Source organism: Myotis yumanensis, unplaced genomic scaffold (genome assembly GCF_028538775.1).
Source record: "Myotis yumanensis isolate MYYU_CA2020_CCGP unplaced genomic scaffold, mMyoYum1.0.hap1 SCAF_18, whole genome shotgun sequence".
Classification (NCBI taxonomy): Eukaryota; Metazoa; Chordata; class Mammalia; order Chiroptera; family Vespertilionidae; genus Myotis; species Myotis yumanensis.
The window spans coordinates 1,830,489-1,842,615 of record NW_027223769.1 but is presented as its reverse complement, the minus strand read 5'-3'; the positions used below and the strand labels follow the sequence as shown (position 1 = coordinate 1,842,615).

The 12,127-nt window shown below is 50.9% G+C and overlaps 1 protein-coding gene across 3 annotated transcripts; it reads right to left on the bottom strand.

Moving 5' to 3' along the window:
• Window positions 1-524: 524 nt before the first annotated feature.
• Window positions 525-11,765, bottom strand: LOC138997078 (cell adhesion molecule CEACAM21-like). 3 transcript variants are annotated; one of them, XM_070398504.1, is made up of 8 exons: window positions 11,611-11,765; window positions 10,370-10,729; window positions 4,155-4,433; window positions 2,846-2,966; window positions 1,836-1,888; window positions 1,472-1,503; window positions 1,057-1,098; window positions 525-819 (listed from the first exon to the last, which is right to left on the bottom strand). In XM_070398504.1, the coding sequence occupies exons 1-8, from the start codon at window positions 11,672-11,674 to the stop codon at window positions 754-756; spliced, it is 1,017 nt and encodes a 338-aa protein (XP_070254605.1). In that variant the 5' UTR covers window positions 11,675-11,765; the 3' UTR covers window positions 525-753. The 3 variants fall into 3 exon arrangements, with proteins under 3 accessions (XP_070254605.1, XP_070254604.1, XP_070254606.1); XM_070398503.1 differs by lacking the exon at window positions 1,836-1,888; XM_070398505.1 differs by lacking the exons at window positions 525-819; window positions 1,057-1,098; window positions 1,472-1,503; window positions 1,836-1,888 and adding an exon at window positions 2,599-2,635.
• Between the last annotated feature and the right edge of the window lie 362 nt (window positions 11,766-12,127).

The following is a 12,127-nucleotide window of genomic DNA, read 5'->3' as shown; positions in this document are numbered from 1 at the left end:
GTGGTTCTCAACCTTCCTAATACCTCGACCCTTTAATACAGTTCCTCATGTTGTGGTGACCTCAATTTCATTGTTACAAATTGAACATAATTAAAGCATAGTGATTAATCACAAAAATAATATATAATTACATATGTGTTTTCTGATGGTGTTAGGCGACCCCTGTGAAAGGGTTGTTCAACCCCAAAAGGGGTCGCGACCCAGAGGTTGAGAACCACTGATTTAATCCTTTTACATTTACGGTTATTATTGAGAAGTACTTATTTATAGCCATCTTAATTCTGTATGGCTAGTTTTCTCTGTTTCTTCTTCTCAGCAATCCCTTACAGCATTTTATTTTTATCTCAAGAGAAACTATTTTAAATATAAAAATGTTATATGCAATGAACATCAATTACTCAAGAAGAATGATCTTCAATATAATATTACATGCAATAAACAATACTTCAAGAAAATAGGATTTTAATTGTAATAATGTTATCATAACTGTATAACAGTATGATATCACAAGCATTGTAGGAAATATTAAAAATCTGCCAATAACAGGATTACTACTATTATATTATAAACTATTTTTTCTTCAGTGTCTATTTTTGTTCATCAGTTTATGTTGTTCATTATATTCCATAAATGAGTGAGATCATGTGATGTTTATCTTTCTCCCACTGGCTTATTTCGCTTAGCAAGATGCTCAGAGCTGGTTCTCTGGTGCAGGCCACATCCACAGGGTCTGGATCTCAGGTGCTGGAGGAACTAAGAAGCCACGTCTGCTCTGGGGATGATGCGGCAGTACACCTCTGTGTTTGGGTTGAGTAATTCCTGTCAAAGAAAGAAGAGATCTCTGAGCCCTGCAGCCTCCTCAGAACAAGTGCTGTGGGGCTCTGTGGGTGCTGACTGTGCTGGGGTGTCTGTCCCCGGGCACCTCCTTCCACCCACCCTCTGTTTTAACTTTTCGCTGCCCTTTCCTGAGCCTGGAAGCACAGCTAGGGCTGGGATGGGGGCAGGTCCTGGGACCTCTGGGACCTGCAGGACAGAATGTTCATAACCCAAACTCACCTCGTAGATGGGGCCTGCTGTCCTGGGGTCGGGTAGGGGGCCCTGTTCAAGGGTAGAAAGGGCATCAGAGGATGGGGAAGGAGAAGCTGTCACTCTGTTTCCTGAGCTGCTGTCTTCACACATGTAGCCCAGCACCCTAATTTCAGCCCACACTGCACCCTCACCCTCTGGGACCCCTGACTGGTGCTCCCAGTGCCCATTCTGCTCCATGCTGGACTCCAGGGTTCCCCTCAGACTCCGGCCCTGCCCTGTCCACCCCTGATGTGAGGGCCCCACTAGGCCAGGGCAGGGCTCCCCTTGTGCTGGCTGTTCTGGGGAAGGAATCTGTGCTGTGTTTTGAGGTTGGAGGGTGCCTGTGCCCTGAGTGTGTGTCACTGAGGCTCTGGGTGAGGGTACAAGGAGGAGATGGACTTACCGGGAAGGCAGAAGTTCCAGAGGGACCCTGGCCTGGGAGCAGAGACAGCAGGCATTAGCACCCAGAGGGGAGGAAGCTTTGGCCTGTTCTCCCAGGAGGGGGTGGTTTTTTAGCTCCCAAGAGCCAGGGGTGAAAGAGCATTTCCCTAGGGTGAGACCCTCTGGCCATTTCAAGGTCCAGTGATGGAGAGGTGGTAACACATGACACTGTCTACAGGTCACGTTGACTGCAATTAGGGGTCCCCTGTGCAGAATGGTGATGAGAATCCCCCTTGAAGCCTAGGGAAGGGGCAGAGCCTGAGGGACAAGGGCAGGGTGGACACTGTGGGAGAGGCCCAGGGGCTCCAGGCTGAATGGACACTTACCAGGGGTGGCTGCTGGAGGTGGGTGCTCTCGGAGGCCTTGGGGGTCACTGGCTCTGGGAAAGGTCAGACTTACTTGTGAGGGGTGCAGGGGAGCTTTGGTGTCACAACAGGGGGCAAGGAGGGTCTCCTTTCCGAGCAGAGGGTGGAGGCCTCTCTCCACTGTTTATGGGGGACAGGCCCAGGAGAGGGGAACTGATGCAAGGTTTTAAGGACCCACGCTGACCTGGGCCCACAGGGAAAGGACCCTCAGGCAGATGGGGGTCTGGGAGGAGTTACCAGGGAAGGGGCTGAGGACCCACGACAGGAATCCACCCTGAGGGTCTGACTTAGTGGAAAAGTCAAGGCCTCAGGGGTCAGCAGTGCCAGCCTCATGTAGCATCAGGATGAGTGTGATGCCTGCTGTGGCCAGACCTGCCCCCCCGGCCTATAGAGCTACATTGTGACCATGACCTTTCCTGTCTCTATCAACCTGAACTAGAGGCCAAAAGGACACCACAGGTTCCACTGTCCTCCCATCTCACACATCAGGATTGTGGTTAATAAACTGGCTTCATGGGGGCATTTGACCCACCCGACTCTGTCCAGGCTCTTCTACCCTCAGCTGTGTGGCTTTGGCCAGGATGACTCTCAGACCCCGAGGCAGCCCATCCCCTCACCTGGGAGGGTGGACTTAGATAAGCAACAGGAGGTGCCTTACTGAGCACTTACTACCTGCCGGCATCACTGCAGGTGTGTGGAGAGAACCAGGACAATCCTGAGGGCACCATTCCTTAATTGTGCCTCATTTATAGGCGATGAAGCTGTTGAGGAAACCACCCTGGTCAGCAGCTGGTGAGGGAGGAGCTGGATGGAGGGAGTTAAGGGCATCCACGGGGAAGCTGGAGGCCACAGGGAGCTGGCCCAGAACCCTCTGAGGAAGGGGTCTTTTTCCTCTTGGCCTGGACTCCGCTGGGGGTCAGACTGGGTCAGGAGGCAGGATTAGGGTGAGGGTGAAGGAAATGCCACGGTACCTCCTAGTCCTCCTGAGGTACAGGAAATAGCCCAGGGAGGCCCCCAGAGCCACCACGACGAGGACCCCAATAACGCTGCCGACGATGGTCCCCACAGAGTAGCCCGTGTCCTTTTGTTCTGCTGAAAGGAGAAGGGAAAGGGGGAGGGGTGAAGCCCAAGTCCATTCAGGGGAAACCAGGGCGGGGCTTGCAAGGGGAGACCTGGTGAGGAAGGAAGAAACTGCCACCTAGTCTGTGCTGTTTGGGAGTGTCAGTTGTCCTGATACCCCACTTCTGGTGGTTGCATCATTCTATGGTTTGCACATTTGAAACCTTCCATTGGCTCTACCTTTGCACATACTCTCACACCCACCATTCCAATGTCCTGATAATTCTCCTCTTAGCTCCTCTTTCCCTCACATATTCTGTCTCTTACCCCTGTTTCTTCTTTTCCATCACTATGGACAGATTTAGGGGGCATCTTACCTGTCAACTCACAGCTGATGAGTAATAAGGCTGTGCTGAGTCTTTTCAATGGTCCAGCAAGGTGGAAAATACTCTACTTTCATGTCATTTGATCCTTCCACCCCCCACCAGGGACAGGGGTGTTACCCCCATGAGCACAAACAGAATCAGGGATGGGACGTGCTTAATAAATTGCAGGAGTCACAGAACTGGTGAGTGATAAATGACATTTTCACCAAGTTCTGCTTGACTTCACAGCTACTGACAACAGCGTTTATAAAAATAACAATAATAATTGGTGCACTGACTGAGTCCTGACTGAGCATGATGTTGGTTGAGGGCTTTAACTCATTAACCTCACAAGAATTATCCTAACAACGGTGTTTAGGTCCAGCTGTTTTATTCCAGTTTAGAGATGAGGAAACTGATGCTCAGGTGGGTGAGAGCCTTCCCCGTGGTCAGACAGTTTAGACCAGCCGTGGGCAAACTACGGCCCGCGGGCCAGATCCGGCCCATTTGAAATGAATAAAACTAAAAAAAAAAAAAAAAAAGACCGTACCCTTTTATGTAATGATGTTTACTTTGAATTTATATTAGTTCACACAAACACTCCATCCATGCTTTTGTTCCGGCCCTCCGGTCCAGTTTAAGAACCCATTGTGGCCCTCGAGTCAAAAAGTTTGCCCACCCCTGGTTTAGACTCATAGAACCGAGACAATGACAAGATTAGTCTAATACTGGGGTCCGTACCCATGTGCTCTATAGGCTCTGAAGGAGGCTCCCACCTCATCAAGGCTTTCATCCATTTCACCCTCTACCCATGAAATATACAAAGAGCAAGTGAGAGAGGTGGGGAGTCACTTACATTGCACATCCAACATGAGGGGCTCACTTTTGCCGGAACTGAGGGGGTTGAAGACCTCACACTGATAATCCCCAGCGTCCTCCCTCCTGACGGGGTCTATGGTGAGGGTGCTGTTGCCCTGAGACAGCTTCATCCTGTCCGTGAGCAGGAGATTCTGGTTCTCAAAGAGCCACCGGATGGAGATCCCCCTGTCATTTGTGAGGCAGGTCAGGACCACGGCGTCCTTATGCTCTGTGACTGTGGCTTTGCTGGCTCGGATGGAGGGCTTCCTCACGGGCTCTGTGGAGAACAGAGGAGGTGACTGACTGAGAGTGGGCTCCTTCCTCAGAGATGTCAGCTAATCACAGGCCACAGTGATCTCTGTAAAGGTCACCAGAGGAGGACTCTGACCTCTGCAGGGTGAGGATCTTTGTTCAGGTGACAGTCTGTAAGGAGAGGGCTATACCTCCCCTCTGCCCTTCAGATCACCTCAGGATGGCCCCTGGCCTGTCTCCCTGATTATCTGAGGTATTAACACCAGGTGCCTTTATATCGTGTGTTCAGCATCTTCATCACCAGGTGGCATTTTCCACCCATTGACTTTTGTGTGACTCTTTCCCTGACCTTTCTCTAACTTTCTGAATACTCACACCCCCTTTCTAGTATAGTGGCTATTCGTAGAGATGGGGAGGCATTTCCCTTTTGTTAAATAATTTATTAGAGAATATAGCCAAGCCATCTTCATGGCCTTAGGACCTGGAGAAGTTTCAATCTAAAGGATTTCTCAGTCTGAATAGGACTTTCACTTCCTGGCCTGTGAATTGAATATCAGGGAGAAGGAAGTCCCTAGAGAGAAGTAGTCAGTTTTATCATCAGGCTGGTACTCTTAGCGTCTTCAGTAAACTACACACCATGCTCCTAATGTCCCATGAATCTACTACCTACTTGTCAAATAAACACCACCATTCACTGCGCTCCGTAGGAATGTCATATAGGCTCGTGTCACACAGTGTTGTTCAGCTGGCAACTTCAGAGCCAGGACACAACTCAGAGGAGTCTCCCCTGTTACTCAGTTTCTCCCCATTTCCATGCAACCTGGTCTGAGGGAGGCCATGGTGTCGATGGGTGACATGATTTCACGAGTGGAGGACAGGCCACCCATGCACCTTCACCACGGACCCTGTCCCACCACAGGCAGCACAGAGCAGCCAGCCACCAGCTGAGCCTGGAGCAGAGCAGGGTGCAGGGGTCTGTCCTGCTCACCCCTCCTCAGAGGCGGTTTCCTCCTTTAGTTTGGGGAAAAAGTGATGAGCTTGTTCAAAGCCTTGTATGTTCCTTGTAGCACATGGAGCAGGTAACAGACAGGAGGTGACAGAAGGAAAGTGTTAGTGACAGAAGAAGCAGCTTGACCTTGAGGACCTTTGTTTTCCCCTCTGGGAAGCCCCTTCCATCCACCACTTGACTCTTCCTGGGGCTGAGAGAACCCCCTCCTCACGTTCCTAGGCTGGACCCCAGCTCTGCCATGAGAGATCAGAGAGCAAGGGAGGAGAGTCTACAGAGATGCAGTGGGAGGGCTCAGGGGAAGACTGTGATTTGCTTGTGTCCATGGCCACAGGATGGGAGACAACACCCACCAGGCTCTTTTATGAAAACCAGACAGCCCTGTCCCCCACAGCCTGGTGCCGATGGTTCAGGAGGCACTTACCATAGACTGTGATAGTCTTGATTATTGTCTTATGGAGACCAGAGACAGAGTTATAGGCGAGACAGGTATAGGATCCACTGTCATGTGCAGTGATGTTGAGGATAAAGAGCTCCTGTGTGGGTTTCTGGGAACTCCCATTGATAAGCCAAGAATACTGTGCAGGCGGGTTAGAGGCTGCCTGGCAGGAGAGGCTGAGGTTTGTCCCACGTAGGTAATGGGAGTCTGAGGGGGAAATGGTGGGGGCGTCTGGGCCATCTGGAGCAAAGAGAACACAGACACACATGATGTAATCAGAGGGAAGGGGAAGGTCCTGGTCTGTGTAAGGGCCACACTGTCCCTCTGAAATGGGTCACAGCTTTGTTTTAAAATGTCCCACCCATCGCTTCTTGGTCTTTTGGCTAAGATCAAGTGTAAAATGTCCCACCCAGAGCCCCCTGTGTTCACTGAGCCTGAGTCTGAAACATTAACCTGTTTGTCCCATGAAAACTTGTTAACCTTGAGCCTTTCCAAACAGGAGTATCCCGTCCCCTCCTAATCTTGGCTCAAGGCCGAGCCTTGCCAGTTGTGCCTGGGACAGGAACTCATGTCCCCCCCGGGTTTTCAAAGTGGGGGTCTGTGTACGTGGACCTGAGAAGGACGGATATAGCCTGGCCTCTGGCAGTGTGGATTTGGGTGGCAGCCTGGCCCAGGCAGGGACAGAAGTTACTCACAGACAACATTCAGGGTGAATGGGTTACTGCGGCCAGCGCTCACGGGGTTCCGGGTTTCACACTCATAGGGTCCTGTGTCTTCCCTTGTGACAGGGAGTAAAGTGAGAGTCCTGTTGTCCATGGACAGCTGCAGCCTGGCACTGACTGGGAGACTCTGATTGCTGATCAACCACAGGTAGGTGTTGTCCTGAGTCTGAGGTTCACACGTTAACACAACAGGGTCCTTGTGTTCCACAGGGAGGGAGTTGTTGCTTGTGATGCTGGGTTTGGGTATCTCCACTGTGCAGATAACAGAGAGAACATTGCCCATTGAGTCCTCCAAAGGCTTCTTCAATCAGAATTGGTGCCTCTCAGCCAACTTGCATTCTTAAAGAAATAAGGCAGGTCTGCATCACAAGACAAACAAATGCATGAGGAGCTGAGCACTCAGAGATTGTAAGGCCGCCTGCTTTATGTCTGGGAGAAAAAGCATAGACTTTTTCAGGTGTCAGACAACTATCAGGGTTTGGTCACATAGAGACGCAGGACTGGGAGTCAGAGACCACCTGGCACCTGTCCTGGCTCCTCACTGACCAGCTGACTGTCTGGCTGATGTTGGTGTCTCACCTGGATGTGCAGAAGTTGAGTCCCTGCCAGCTACACAGACCTACATTGCCAGGTTGAGATGTGTTTCCACTCAAGCCTCACATTCCAGGGTTAACCTAGAGATGAGTAATGATGGGCCACCCATGGTCCTTAAACCCTGAGAGGACTGGGTAGTGAGGTCCTGAACTGGGTGTCTGAGCAGAAAAAATACATGGGAGACCAGAAGCAAGTCTGGCGGTGGGTTTAGTACCCAGGCTGCAGGGCCAGGAGGTATGGCTGTCTGCCCAGGAGTTCGCTGGTGACTGACATGAGACGTGACCCCATAAAGGGCAGAGCAGTGTCCAGGAATGATTTAAAAAGAGTGAGGGACAGCGGGAGCTGGCTGGGGGTGGCAGCAGAGCCATGCTCTCTGTCCTTGGTCTGTAATGTCCTTTCTGCCACTGCAGAGGGCAGGGATCCTTCCTCAACACGCAGACAATAGCAGGTACACAAGAGGGACTTGTGGAGGTGGGGGAGCATGAACTTGCTTAAAATATGGCCCTCCTGGGCCATTTGTGTTTGGCAGTTATGAGATAGATTTTGAGCTAAACTGTGAAAAAGTATGTGAAAATCACTCATGCCCCAAAGTTCTAATGCCATATTTTGGAGGAATTTCTGTCTAGAGATCACGAATGTCATAGACCAAGTTCTGCCATCCAACCAGGTCACACTGTGACCAAAGGGAGATGCCACAGTGGCTTTGGAATCAGGGACTCCCTGGGATAGAGAGAAGGTGAGTTCTGCTAAGAGAACAAAAGTGATGGGGTGATGGAAGGAGGGTGAGTCCAGATGTCTCTGCTATATACAGGGAGGGATGACACCTTATTGGGAAAAAGACATGTGCCATGTTAATAAAGTTGCAGAGAAGGTCCCTCCCTGTTTCTATAGACAGTCAGGCAGGTGGGGAGGAACCCAACACGGGCCTGTGGCATATGTTCTTCCTTGTCTTTCTAACTCAGGAAACAACTGGTTGTTTAGTCATATTCATTCAAATCGGGCAGCATCTGAGAGAAAGGAGAGTGGCTGGTGGATCTCATAGTCTGAGAGGACCCCACTCTGTGGTCAAGGTGTCATCACGAGGACACACGTGTGCGAAACAGGCAGTGAACCAGTCAGATGGTGCAGGGTCACCAGGCCCACCTTGGGAAGGTCTCCAGAGCCACTGGGAGGAATGGGAGCCTCACACCAGGACAAGGGTGTGAGTCACCAGTCAGGGTTGAAGTGAGCCCATGAGCTTTTGGGGACTGAGACCTGTCCTTCTGCCTTTGACTCTTGGTTGAGTCACGTAGAGAGTAGGTCAATGGTTTACATGCCACTGTCATGTGCCTGTTCCTATTGTTGGCCTCAGAGGGGAAGAAACCTGGGTAGGGGCCCAGCAGCAGCTCTTTCCCCTGGTGACCTGGGAAACTAGCTCAGGATGGAACCAAGGCTGCTGCTCCTACTGATATCTGTGTCCTCTCCAATTGCCCGGGAGGGTGGGCCTGGACACAGGTGTTAGCAGGACAAAGTGCACAGTGGGGGAAGCAGAGCAGAGCAGTGCAGAGCAGTGTGTCTGGAGTGAAGGAGGAGGCAGATAAGGGACATGGAAAGAGCAGATAGAGGCAGTGGGGGTTATGCATGACTTCAAAGACCCCATGGACCAAGAGCCCACAGCTGCCCCAGGGCAGGAGCAGTGCAGCCTGGAAAACCTTCCCACAGTGGAACAGCCCCATAGTCACCAAGGGACAGGTGGTTAGAGGGATGGACATAGTTCTCAGCACTTGTAGGGACAGGGAACTGATGTGGCTAAAAACCTTTTAGGACCCTGCATTCAGGTTCCAGTCTCTCTAGCGATTATGCATCATTCATTCATTCATTCATTCTGTCATCATTCTGTCATCATTCCTTCCCTCCTTCATGAAAGAGCAAGTGAGTGCTGGTCCCTGAGCTGGTAGCAGGTGTAGGGTGGAGAGTGAGAAGGCAAAGTCCTTTCCTTCATAGTTAGTGGGAGTGGCACCAACACATCAGGAAACAAATAAGTGGTTTCAAGTCCAGTGCAGGGAGGTGTGGATCCTTAACCTGAGGGGAAGGCCTGAATGTTATTGTAGGTAATTTGATTCTAGAGTGAAAATTAATTCTCCATTTGCTTAATCACCAGACCAGAAAATCTACCTTGAGCTGGGGACTGTTAAGAACAAGCACTGAACCAATGGCTGGTCTCAGGGTCCACAGACACCTAAGACCCTCGTGGAGGAGGAGAGGATCGGGCTGTGGCTGTACAAGGATCTTGCTGTGTCTGTGGGATCCTGATTCAGTGGCTGTATCACACTGTGCCTCTAGTTCCCCTGAATAAAAACAGAAAAAATGGTAAATGGACTCTGGATTACCATGTTGTCTGTGAATTGACCTTAAAACATTCATGAATACTTGACCTCAAGACCAGTATAGAGCAGACACTGACTTAAATGGCCACTACCATTATTTGCCTCCATGAGAGAGAATTCCTGGGCTGACCCCTGGTGGACAAGGAGCTGTCAGGAGCATCTTCTCTCCTCTGTTCCTTCCTGGAGACCTGACCTCCCTCCAGAGTCTCCTAAGTCCCTCAGAAGAGTCAGCTAATGATAGCGGATATTTTGTCTATCTCTGCTGTGCTGACACCGTCTTAGGTGAAGGACTAGGCTCTGTCCCTGTCCTTATGTGGCTCTTGGGGCTGAGCCCTGGCTGGTGAGCAGGAGTAGAGCCACCGCTCCCACCCAGCCCTTCCAGGAGGTCAAACCCAACCTGACACAGGCTCCCCAGGTTCCCTGGAGTCAGGAGCCCTGGGACAGGTGTGTGGGAGGGGTTCCCAGGCTGAGCTTCTCTGTGAGGATTCCAGGGTCCCCTCAGGCCAGGGTGTGACCAAGCTCTGCAGGGTTTTCTCAGTGTCATGGTCAATGTGAGGGCCCAGGGACTGGACTGAGACTCTGCTGAGTCTCCTTCTGTTGAGTCACTCCCATCAGACTTCTTTCTGTGGAGAATGTCTGCAGGGCTGTAATCTGTGAAGGGAACTCTAATTTTAGGAAGTTTGTTTCCACTGTGTGTGTCCTGCACTAAATGCCCAAACCCAGCCTGGGAGATGATGCAGAGGAGGATGGAGACAGAGTCCAGGGCTGTCAGTCCTGTGTGTGAAGTAGAGTTCATTCCACCTGACACCCAGAGATTAGAGAGCAATCACTCACGGTATACATGGAGCTGTCCAGTTACTTGTTTCTCCTGTAAATCTTTCCCTGTGGTTTTAAGGGTGTAGTATCCTGTGTCCTTCAGGGTGACGTTCTGGAACAGCAGGGATCCATTGGGGTATATTGTTTCTCTACCACTGTATGCAGGCCCGAGGGTAGTTGTTTGAGTGTCTATTACATATGATATGATTAGACGGCTGGTGTCCACTATTTCCCCTTTGTACCAGGTATAGCCCAATAGATTCCCAGGCAGGTTGTGGACACGGAGAAGCACATCCTTCCCTTCAGCAGCATTGGGCGGCACTGATTCAATAGTTAGTTGGGCAGTGGTGGGCAGGCTCCAGAAGGTTAAGAGTGAGGCTAGGAGGGAAAAGAAATTGATCAATCTTTGGAGCTATGTATTGGGAAGGAGAGATGATGCTTCGGGTCTTCAGCTGGTCTTTCAGCTTTGGTCAGTGTGTGTGTGTGTGTGTGTGTGTGTGTGTGTGTGTGTGTGTGTCCTGTGGTCAAGGTCAGCAGCATGGCCACTAAACTTCAGCACCTCTGCTCTTATTTCCTCTGTTTTGAATACTGTTAGCCAGGTGTCTGCCCTCAGACCGCTGCTGACACTCAGGGGTGTCCTTGGGAGACCCCTTCCCTGATCACCTCCTCTAAAGACCTCTGTCTTCACTTTCTGGCCTGTCCCTGGGCTGTTCCCTGCATGGCATTGTAGGGACCTGACATCACATCTAGATCTTCCCTTGTCTGTCTCTTCCCCATAGAACATGAGTTTCATGGAGTAGGGGCTTGTCTGATCTTGTTGCACCCCAGCGCCTGCAACAGGCTATAAGTACCTGTGGGTGAATGAGTGAGTGTTGCAGGGTCCTACATCTCCTGGGATGTATCTGCCTATTTATGAGCTTGGTGGTAAGTACAATGTTTAGTGCCCCTGGTTAAATTTCCTATCTCCTTACATAAATTATTATTATCAAAAGTTTTCATCATTCAGCTCTCAGTGATGAGTAAGTTGGGAAATGAGCAGCCATTGAGGTTTTTCTGTTACTCACCACTTCCACATCATTTTCATGTTACCCGGTTGCCTCCCCCATCCTACTTTGCTCCCCTGTCCTCTCCCTCAAGTCCAAACAGAAGCCTGATACCTCCCCTTTGTTTTCTCTGAGAGCCTTGTGCTCCCCAGGAGTCCCCAGCTAGCCTGTGCCTCTCCTCCTCCCACCCACCACCAAGTAATTGTCCCCTTTCACCTGCCAGGAGGAGCCCCTCCCTGGGGACAAGTCCACTGTAGGTAGGGACTGAGGGGGACTCCATGGTGTCTGTTGCCTGTTCTGTCCCTCCTTCTGTGGGAAGAGCTTGGGTTCCAGAAATGCTCACAAGCACTGCTGTCCTGATGTGTGGGATGTGCTGTTCTTCTTCCCTGTGCACTGAACTTCTTCCTGGGCCAAGATCACTTCCCTGGTCACATGGGCCAGGGGTGGAGTCTCTAGCCAGGTTCCTCCCTGCCCTCCCATTATTCCTCCCTCCCCTTTTCTTTCCTCTACATTTGCATTCCCTGTAACTGCTGAGGCTGCTACCTTCTTCCACAGTGACTCCTCCCCATGTACACACACACACATACACACACACACACACACACACACACCTTGTTTGTGCAGTAGGCAGTTAGGCCTGAGCAGAGTAGGACAATAGGCCAGTAGGGAAGGTCACCAGAATGGAAAGCCCCGGGTACCTAGCAATGTGCAAAACTGGACTGGGACCTTGCCC

Bases quoted from the DNA above. Each gene is read 5' to 3' on its own strand.
- LOC138997078 (XM_070398503.1), bottom strand. From the start codon at position 11,674: ATGGAGTCCCCCTCAGTCCCTACCTACAGTGGACTTGTCCCCAGGGAG. The intron at 4,434-10,369 runs GTGAGTGATTGC...TGTTCTCCACAG, and splicing joins TGGACAGCTCCATGTATACC to AGCCCGTGAGGAAGCCCTCC. The intron at 2,967-4,154 runs GTAAGTGACTCC...TTCTCCTTTCAG, and splicing joins CCTCATGTTGGATGTGCAAT to CAGAACAAAAGGACACGGGC.